The sequence below is a fragment of the Lipotes vexillifer genome, unplaced genomic scaffold, assembly GCF_000442215.2.
Source record: "Lipotes vexillifer unplaced genomic scaffold, Lipotes_vexillifer_v1.1 scaffold6, whole genome shotgun sequence".
Lineage (NCBI taxonomy): Eukaryota > Metazoa > Chordata > Mammalia > Artiodactyla > Lipotidae > Lipotes > Lipotes vexillifer.
In genome coordinates this window covers 2,806,335-2,817,093 of record NW_006799037.1, presented here as the reverse complement: position 1 = coordinate 2,817,093, position 10,759 = coordinate 2,806,335, and the positions used below count along the sequence as shown (strand labels likewise).

General features: G+C 47.7%; 1 protein-coding gene across 1 annotated transcript in view; it reads right to left on the bottom strand.

Moving 5' to 3' along the window:
• The window catches only part of PARVA (parvin alpha), a 182,810-nt gene extending 173,009 nt beyond the window's left edge, over positions 1-9,801 (bottom strand). The window contains exon 1 of the mRNA XM_007471412.1: positions 9,546-9,801. Coding sequence (XP_007471474.1) covers positions 9,546-9,801 — 256 coding nt within the window. The remainder of the gene's footprint in view (positions 1-9,545) is intronic.
• Positions 9,802-10,759: the final 958 nt, after the last annotated feature.

The window sequence follows — 10,759 nt, the reverse complement described above, 5'->3', positions numbered from 1 at the left end:
ACTGCAGGCTACAGAACATATTGAATAAGTAAGAGAATGTTTACATCTTTTTTTAAGGTATTTTATTTTTATTTTTTAAAGTATTTTTAAAGCCTTTTATTATTAAAATTGTTGTAGCGCTTTCCCCAACTATGTTCTTTTTCCCATGGCAGTAAGTGGAGATTTTAGATGCTTACACATGTTTACATAAGGATTTCATCTCTCCTCCTGTACTAATGGCTAAAACATAATTATGAGCTGCGCTTGTTAACCAAATGGAGATATTCCATGAGACAAGGAGACCGATTCCTAATATGGAGGTGTCCTTGGGCCGCAGCCCACTTATCCTGGTTTCCATCTCCTCCTCCCGACACAGAGGTGCCTTCATTAGTGGAGGGAAGAAAGAGGTCTTTGTGATGATGTCACTCCCAGACCACCCTACACAGACAATAAAACTGAATTTGAGAGAAGCCTGGTGAAATGAGAGCTCAGAAGTCATAGAATACCAGAGCTGCAAGGGCCCTGAAAGGTTACTTAGCCTAATCCCCTGATGTTAGAAACGGGCAAAGGGGAAGAGACTTGTCTAAGATTACACAACCAGTTAGTGGTGGGCTGTTTTCACCAAGGTAAACACGGGGAAATGCATTCCATAGAAATTGCAATATCATTATGTGTTAAACACTATGCCAGGCAGGAGGGGCACAGGAGGAGAGCCCTCTTCATGATGTGGCATATGCACAGCCACAAACGGCAGCACAAAGGGAAGCGCCTCACTCTTCCTAGGGGAGCTACAGAAGGCATCAAGCAGGACGGGATACGTGAGCTGGGTCTCAACGATTGAACAGGAGTTTGTTGCATAGAGAAGGGAAGCAGGTCATTCCAGAAACATGGAACCACATGTGTAAAGGTGAAAACACGTGGAAGAACATGATGTGTTTGGGGAATGAAGAGCAGTTTCGTATAGCTAAAGTGGAGGCTTCTTGAAAGGGATATAACGGAGACTAGACCAAAAGGGCAGACCACGGGGCTTCCCTGGTGGCTCAGTGGTTGGGAGTCCGCCTGCCGATGCAGGGGGCGTGGGTTCGTGTCCCGGTCCGGGAGGATCCCACATGCCGTGGAGCGGCTGGGCCCGTGAGCCATGGCCGGGCCCGTGAGCCATGGCCGCTGAGCCTGCGCGTCCGGAGCCTGTGCTCCGCAACGGGAGAGGCCACGACAGTGAGAGGCCCGCGTACCGCAAAAAAAAAAAAAAAAAAAAAAAAGGGCAGACCACGGAAAAACTGTGAAGGACTTAACACCACGCTAGGAAGTTTGCTGGGGAGATGTTATCTCGGTGCTTAAAAAACCACATATCGGCAAAAGGATGAAGGGTGGGTTGAACAAAAAAGGACCAGAGCTAGGGAGACTAGTGGGGTGGATACGGCAATACTTCAGGTGGAAAATAAAGACGCTAAAGTTTAATAAAATAAGCAATCCCAAAGAAGACAAAGAGCAGTCATGAGGCCTGAATTAAGGCAGCAATATTTAGATGGCAGAATTAGCAGGACTTCGTGAGAGATGATTGGCTGTGGGGATGAAACAGAGCAGGGGTGGGCGAACTACTGCCCACGGCCATATCCAGCCTCCATCTATTTTTGCACAGCCCCAGTACAAGGAACGGTTTTCATATTTTACAAGTGACTGAAAAAGAACAAAAGAAAAAGAATATTTTGTGACATATTAAAATTATGTGAAATTCAAACTTCAGTGTCCATAAGTACAGTTTTATTGGAACACAGCCACGCTGGTTCATCTGCCTATCATCTGTGGCCTCAAGGGCAGAGCTGTGTAGAGGCCAGAGGGCCAGCAAAGTCTAAAATATTTACTATCTGCCTCTTTGAAAAAAGTTGCTGACCTCTGAAACAGAGGACAACTCCAACCTTTCCCCCTTAGGCAGCTGGTGGGATGGTGGAAGAGGAGAAGCAGATTTGGGCAAGTGGGACAAATAATAATTCCATTACAGGCATGCTGAATCTGAGGATCCCATGACACATCCAGGAGACAGTGGAAAGATGTATCTGGATGCAAGATCTGGACTTGAGATGTGGATTGGGGAACCACAAATGGGCAGGTGGTCCTTGAAGCCATGGGAGTAAGTGAGATAATCCATGGAGAGGAAAAGAGAATGAGAGGGCAAAGCAGGTGAAGTCAGGACCCCGGGAAATGCTGCTGAGAGGTAAACAAATAACAGAAGCCCGAGAAGGAGTCCGAAAAAAATAGACACAGGGAACAATTCAGTGTGGATAAGATCAAGGGAGAAGAGAATTTTAAGGAAAAGAAAAAGTTGAGGGACTTCCCTGGTGGTTAAGAATCCGCCTGCCAATGCAGGGAACATGGGTTCGATCCCTGGTCTGGGAAGATCCCACATGCCGCGGAGCAACTAAGCCCAGCACCACAACTACTGAGCCTGCGCTCTAGAGCCCTCACGCCTAGAGCCTGTGCTCTGCAACAAAGAGAAGCCACTGCAATGAGAAGCCCATGCACTACAACGAAGAGTAGCCCCAGCTCGCCACAACTAGAGAAAGCCCGCGCGCAGCAAGGAAGACCCAACGCAGCCATAAATAAATAAATTTATAAAAAGAAAAAGTTGAATAATACGAACGCCACCAAGAGCCCAAGTGGAGTGACGACTGAAAAGGAGACTGGATTCTGGAGAATTTGGCCAGTGAAGTGTAAATCTTGGGAACAGAATAAATTCTTCAACTGGCTTCCAGGAGTCCACACTCTCCCACTTCCCCTCCTATCACACTGGTCACTCCTTTCCAGCCTCTCTCGCTGGTTCCCCCTCATCTCCCAACTTCTAAATGTGGGAAAGTCCTATACTCCTTCCTTGATGATCTCCTTCAGTCTCATGGCTTTAAGTGCACCTACATACAGAGATGTCTCCAGCCCAGAACCCTCCCCTGAGCCAGATTCCTAAAACCAACTGCAAACTCAATATGGCCCTGGGAAGTCCAGGGGGCACCTCTAACTAAACAGGTCCAAGAGAGTCCTGCTCTTTCTCCCCACATCAGCTCTTCCTGTAGAATTCTCCAACTCAGTTAACATCAATTCCATCTTTGGGTTTGTTCAAACCCAAACCCTGGAGTCATCTTGATTCTACTCTCTCACCTTCCATCCGATCTATCCATATAGTGGATAGGATCCACTATATCTATCCATATAGTGGATAGGATCCATGTAGTGGATAGATCCATATAGTGGATGGATATCCGATCTATCCATATAGTGGATAGAATCCAACAGATCCTATCCACTATATCTTCAAACTATATCCAGAACGCTCACCCCTCCACTGCTACCGCTTAGTGCCAGACCACCTCTGTCTCTCACCTGGATCATTACAGTGGCCTCCTAACTCACCTCCCTGTTTCCACTCCTGCCCCCCTCGGCCACTTACCACCATCAGAGCAAGCGTGGTCATATTACTCCTCGGCACAAAACTTCGCGCGTCACTCTGAGTAAAGGCCCCAGGCTTACGATGGCCTCCAGAACACTACACAGCTGTCCCCTCACTCTAGTTACCCCTGAGATCTCACCACCTTTCACAGTTGTCCTCAAGACACCAGGCCCACTCCCGCCTCAGGGTCTTTGAATCTGCCATTCCCTCTGCCTGCAGTGTTCTCCTACAAGATATACATACTGTGCTCCCTCACTTCCTCAGGACCTTACCCAAGTAAACCCTTCTCGGTGAGGCCTTCTCTAGCCACCCTATGTAAAACTGTCAGCCATCCCTCCTCCCTCACTCCACAACACTCCATTTCCCCTTTCCCTGCTTTATTTCGCTCTAGAGCACTTATCACTACTCTAATACAATACGTACATTTTACCAATTTATCTTGTTTGTGATCTGTCTTTTCTACTAGAAGGCAAGCTCATGAAGGCAGGGATGTCTGTCTGTTTTTTCCCTGCCATATCCCAGCACCTAACACAGTGCCTGGCACATGGCAGGCAACTCAATAAATAATTGGTGAAAGAATGGGAATAGCGGATCAGCAAGTGACTAGGAGCTCAGAAAGGGGAAGCCAGTGCAGACAACTTTTCCAAGGCCTCTGGTGAGCAACTAAGAGGAAACCAGCATCGGGAGTGTCTACAAACGGCAAAGACTCAAGTATATTTGCAGATGTTAAGGTGCTAGAGCGGCATGAAAAAGATTGGGGATATGAGAAAAAGGATATGGCTATGCCAAGTCTGGGAAGAAGTGGAAGTGAAGGGCCTCATGAGCAAGGGAAGAAAGGACCTCCTCGGAGGGGACTAAGAGAGGGAGGGAACAGGAAAGGACAGGTGTAGATACAGAAGGGACTGGCGGGTGCAGGGGGTGAAGAAAATTTGAACAAGTTCATACCTGGCACTTAATTTTCTATCTCAAGGTCTGGGGAAGAGCTTGAGTGACAAGGGTTTCAACCTGGCACTTTGGAAAATGAAGATGCAAGCTGATTAGGAGAGAAGGATTGCTCAGCAATGCTGAGGCTTCTGCTCACTCTAGAAACCATAAATCTATTGCAGAATTTGGGGATTTCCCCCAGTTACACGGGACAGCCAATGAGAACCAAAATGGTACACTTTGGGCACCAGACAAAATGTAAAAACTCTGAGGGATAACAAATAAGTGGTTAAAATATAGGAAGAACCATTGCTGCAGGCCTGATCTAGGGCACCTTCAGCTGGGAGATACAATTCAAGATGACATTCCTGGAAAGAGCAAGTCGTGAGGACAGATTTGGAGGAAGGCAGGTGAAAAGCAGCCCTTTGGCAAGTAGACTCTGAAAGGCTAGTCTAAGAACTACACAGCATAAATGGGGACTGGAAACCCAAGACGAGAAGATCCACAGAGGAAAAACAAAAGCTACCTAGCTACAACTCATGAGAATGGGACCAGATATTTTTAAATGCTGAAATGTGACATCTTTGGGAAGCAGGATGATCCGACTTGCAAAGAAAGATCCCTAATTTCTAAAGGACCAAAATCGTGCTACACAGGCTTCATACTGTCGTGTGAAGCGTTTTGCAGAACCTGTGGAATCTTCTTGCAGTCCATGATGAAAAGACTATTTCAAATTTTAAAGACTACTTAAAACTGAGCTGTCAATTTTAATAGCTTCCATTATTTGTGCCATGCTTTGTCTCATTTAAGCCTCACGACCTCCATGTAAGGAAGGAATTTTTATTCCCATTTTATGGATGAAAAAACAGAGGTTTCGAAGCATTGAGGAACTTGTGCTAAGTCATAGCAATAAATAAAGAGCCAGACCAGAAATCAAGCCCAAATATGTCTGGTCCCAAAGACCATGCTTTTAGCCTCTATTCTGTCTTGCCTCCCTCATGCTATTTTTTCTTATGAAACACAGGAGTGATCATTAGTTTTACTATTTTCTTATGAGACTTCCAGTCATTCTATGATATATGTTAGTAGGTATTCTTAGGAAAACATACTTTTAATATGAAATTATTGACCTAAATATTCTAACATGTATCTGACTGTGAGACACAACAGGTTTCAAGTGAATGAATGGGAGTCCTTGGGCCCAGGAGAATTCTACGCCAAAGCACTGGGGAAATTTGTGGATAGACCAACGTCCATGATCTTGAGGAATCATGGAGAATGGGAGGTTCCAGAACACTAGGGGGAACATGGAAGAAGGCAGTCTGCAAAGCACAGAGCTGTGAGTTTATACCGGATCCAGAGCAAGACCTAGCCTTATTGTTACTGGAGAGATGGTTAGTGGGCCCTTGACAGGGAAAGCACCGATCACTGAGATCCAGCACGTGCTCGCCAAGGGCAGGTCAGTTCAGACCAACCCCACTGCCGTCTTTGGCTTTGCAGGACCACCCCGTGTAGCAGCAAGCAGCTATAGCTGGGTGACGGCATCCCTTTAGAAGAAGCACATGCTCTTCCATTCACCCCCTTACAACCCCTGGATTAGCTAATAGACTGAATAAGAGAATCAGGACTTAACAGTTAAGTACTATAACAAGGATAAAAATAAGATCTTGCACTTGGTTTCAAAAACCCAACTGAGCCAATCCAAGATAGGGAAGGGAATGATTTAGGAGCAACAAACATTAAAATGTCTTTGAGTAACCTGGTAACAAGCTCAGAGATAGCTGTGATGTTGCTGGCAGAATAAAGAAAAGCAGCCTCAGCTGCATTAACAGAATGTGGTATCTCTGCTAGAACAAAGGAGGTGGCAGCCCTGTCCTAATGGGCCGGACTCTACCACCATACTATGTTGACTTCTGGGCAGCTCACTTTGAGAGTCTGCTAGTTATTCTCCGCTTCTCAACACTCCCACTATGATCTACTCTCTGCACTGCTCTGCGCCCTAAGGGAGCTGACCTCGACGTATTGCATCACCCAGATTCCCTTGCCCTGGTGACTTCCCACGGGGTCTGGCCAATGGGAAGAACCAGCAAGAGGTTCAAGGGCAAGGAGAGAGAGAACATGCAAGTATCTCTTGCACCACTGTCTCCCTGCTCCATCTCCACATTTCCGACAGTGGCTGTGTCCCTCTACAGGCAGCGCCCCTTCCATAGCTCCAGCTCTCAGTGGGTTGCGGTTTGCTCCCCTGGCCCTTCAGGCCTAGGGGTGGTAATGGCTTCCCCTTGGTGGTAGCTCCTAGGTGTCTCAGCATCCTTCTGGGTTCTCTTCACCCTGCCCACATCTCTGTAAACAGTCCCTTCACCACATTATTTTTAAAATCCCAACTAATGTGCCCTTCTGTTTCTTGCAGGGACCCTGACTGAAACTGAAAAGATAGGATACCAGGGGGCCACGAAGCTCATCTGTGAGGACCAGCTACTGGAACAGAGGATGTTTGGACTGATCAAGGGGCTCCACAAAACAGGCTGGTCCACTTGGAGAAAGTGAAGAGCCACCATCCCACTCGTTCTCCCGGCTGCATGAACAGAATAGTAGTACATACAGAGAGACCACCTTTGAGCTCAATATAGAGTAAACTTTTCTAAAGAGCTGGCAAAGTGGGGTGAGCACATCTGGTAGGTCATGAGCTTCAGTAATTCTCAGTTGCCCAGTCTCAAGCTGGAGAGCCCATATCGGGAACACTGTAGGAAAAAGTTACAGGGATACCTAGCAAAAGACTCTCCAAACCAGGATTTCACAATATGTTACCAATATGTTACACACTACTCACACAACGGTTTTCCAAATTAAGCACACTGGGGGGAGGGCAGGGACATTTTTGGGGATATGTTTTGCTGCTTCTCAATTCAATATAGAGAATAGAAGTCTAGTTCTTTGTATCAGACTTGATAATTCTCAACACTGAGTTCTTTTTCATGCTTTAAGATAACTCAGGAACATGAAACTTATTTTACATACCATCATCACAAACATAAAAATGTTTATTCCCAAACCACTGAAGTCTATGAAAATAAAAAAATTTTTTAACTAAGCATCTTCTACCTACACACCAGCCACTAGCCCTTTTTCCGACTGTCACCTCATTAGTCAAAATAAAAATCAGGATGCTACAAATAAATGGTGGAGAGGATGTGAAGAAAAGGGAACCCTTGTCTACTGTTGGTAGGAATGTAAATTGGTGCAGCCACTTTGGAAAACAGTATGGAGGTTCCTTAAAACGCTAAAAATAGAACTACCATATGACCCAGCAATTCCACTCCTGGGTATATATCTGGAAAAGATGAAAACTCTAATTCAAAAAGATACATGTACCCCAATGTTCATAGCAGCACTATTTACATAGCCAAGATGTGGAAGCAACCCAAGTGCCTATCAAAAGATGACGGAATTAATAGGATGTGGTGTAAGAGAAAAACAAATACCATATGCTAACACATATATATGGAATCTAAAAAAAAGAAAAAATGGTTCTGATGAACCTAGGGGCAGGACAGGAATAAAAATGCAGATGTAGAGAATGCACTTGAGGACACGGGGAGGGGGAAGGGTAAGATGGGACAAAGTGAGAGAGTACCACTGACATATATACACTACCAAATGTAAAATCGATAGCTAGTGGGAAGCAGCCACATAGCACAGGGAGATCAGCTCAGTGCTTTGTGACCACCTAGAGGGGTGGGATAGGGAGGGTGGGAGGGAGACACAAGAGGGAGGAGATATGGGGATATATGTATACATACAGCTGATTCACTTTGTTATACAGCAGAAACTAACACAACATTGTAAAGCAACTATACTCCAATAAAGATGTTTAAAAAAAATAGATGTGGTGTATATATATATATATATATATATATACACACACACACACACACACACACACACACACACACACACACACACACATACAGTGGAATGTTACTCAGCCATAAAAAAGAATGAAACACTGCCATTTGCAGCAACATGGATGGACGTAGAGAATATTAGGCTTAGCGAATTAAGCCAGACAAAGGCAAATACTATATGATATCACTTATATGTGGAATCTAAAAAATAATACAAATGAATGTATATGCAAAACAGAAACAGACTCACAGACATAGAAAACAAACTTGTGGTTATCAAAGGAAAGACAGAAGAGGGGAGGGACAAGTTAGGGGTGTGAGATTACAGATACAAACTATTATATATAAAGTAGATAAGCAACAAGGATATACTGTATAGCACAGGGAATTATACCCATTATCTTGTAATAATCTGCAAAAAATATGGAATCGCTATGCTGCACACCTGAAACAAGCACAATATTGTAAATCAACTATACTTCAATTTTTAAAAAAAGGATGCAAAATCTGCCCATGGGACAAAATATTTTACATGTAAACTGTCCTGGAAAAAAATAAGATCACCTCAATTCACCCTGGTGAGAAAAAGGAAATGGTTTTTGCGAGAGCCCTTAACTCTTGAGTTCACAGAAGGGTCAGATCAGATCCCAGGATGCTACAAGTCTGTGTGTCTAATCGAGGTTTTCTCCTTGGGTGTGAGTTTATCATTTATCACAAGGCGGGACCGCTAGGACAGCCACCTCTCCACTCATTCGTTCGACAAACATTTGGTGTTGATCTACACATTAATAGAGCCCTGCTGGGCCCTGGGGACGGACGAGAGATCCAGAGGCCAAGGCTGCTACCGTACACTTCAGCAGGTCTAGGAAATGATCTGATTTCAAAGACCAATAAAGGCAAAAAGTGAGAATGACGGCGCCCATTAAAGTTTCAGAAGAAACTTGGAAACTGCCAGCCTTCGGCGCGGAGAAGGCGGGGACTTGGGGCCCAGGGGAGGACGCCGCCTCCGGGCTGGCGGGCCCGGCCGCCTCCTCGGCCCCCGGCCCAGCGCGGGCGTCTCCTGGTTCCAGGCCCGAGTCGCCACACCCGATCGCCGCGGGGCCCAGGAGGGCAGCGCCCGAGCGACCCAGAGCAGGGCTGCGGCGAGGCCCGGCCCCGTGAGACATTCCCGGGCAGCGCGCGCCCGCACCGCCGCGCGCCCCCCTCCCCGGCGCCGGGCACCTGCGGCGCGCTCCCGCCCTGCCCGAGGAGCCCGGGCCCCTCGGCCCCCCGCCCGGCAGCTCGCCGGCCCGGGCCGCACTCACCCTCCTTGGCTTTCTTCCTCCGGGCCAGAGTTCCTCCGAGTTTCCCCAAGAAGGAGTCATCTTTCTTCCGGGACGGGGGCGACTTGGGAGTGGGGGACTTGGGGACAGACGGCGACTTCTGCGGGGAGGTGGCCATGGCGACGAAGCGGGCAGCCGCGGGCCGGTCGGGACTCTGAGCGGGCGCCGGGCGGACGCGGCGTGCGCGGCGGGTCTGAGGCTGCGGCTTTGCAAACGGAAGCGGAATTATTCCAAGCATTTGAGGCAGCTCACGCTCGCCTTTCCCTTCCCTCTCTCCCTCCCTCGCGCCGCCCTCCGCCCTGAAAGGAGCTGCGCGCTCGGGGCCCGCGCCCCGCTGCTGCCCGGAGCAGGGAGGATGCCCCAGATCTGCCCCTTGCAGGACGTGCGGCCTTACCTGCTTCGGTGTGTGTGACCCTCTCAGCCTGGGAGCCCTGGAGCCTGGAGGCCGTACTTGCCCCGGCTCCGCACTCAGCCGAGTTCCTCGCTCCAACCCAGGGTTCAGTGACTGCTGAACTGAACCCACCTGCTACTCTGTCTCCTGCTGATTTGGCCCGGCTGCTGGGTGAGGAGCTCGCTCCTCCCCTGCATTTCTAACTGTAGTTATTAGGCCCGTGTCTTGTGCCCATGAAAGAGGGTGAGCCTGCTCAGGAAGAAATAGAGGGAACCAAAATGTGTTCGGGCCCCACCAGCTGGACACATCCAGCTGTTCCTGCACTTATCCATGACTGTCAACCTCCTCTTCACCCCCAACCAAGAGTGAGAAGTTTGAAGTTCATGAGTACAGGCCAACACCTAGAGACATCTGTGTTTCTAGCAGCTCAATGGCTTGTACAAAGGAGGATCCTAAATGTAGGTGGAAACATGAATGGGAAGGTATGGCCATCGGCTCCTGTGAGAACCGCCTCTCCACCCCTCCCCCGCCCCCAACTTATCTTGCCTTAAATAAAAGCAACAGAGTGACAGGGGAGTGGCACAAAAGCCAGCATTTCAAGGACTCATGCTGGAAAGGATTAAAAGGCACATTTTACTGTGCTTGGCCACTTGAGGTTCTCACTTGGGCTACCCTGGCTGTCTCCGGGGTCTATCTCCTTTTCACACACACACACACACACACACACACACACACACACTCACTCACACAACCCCTTGGCAATTGTGTTTCCTCCAAGTAGCTACAGCTGATTGACCCTGAGTGA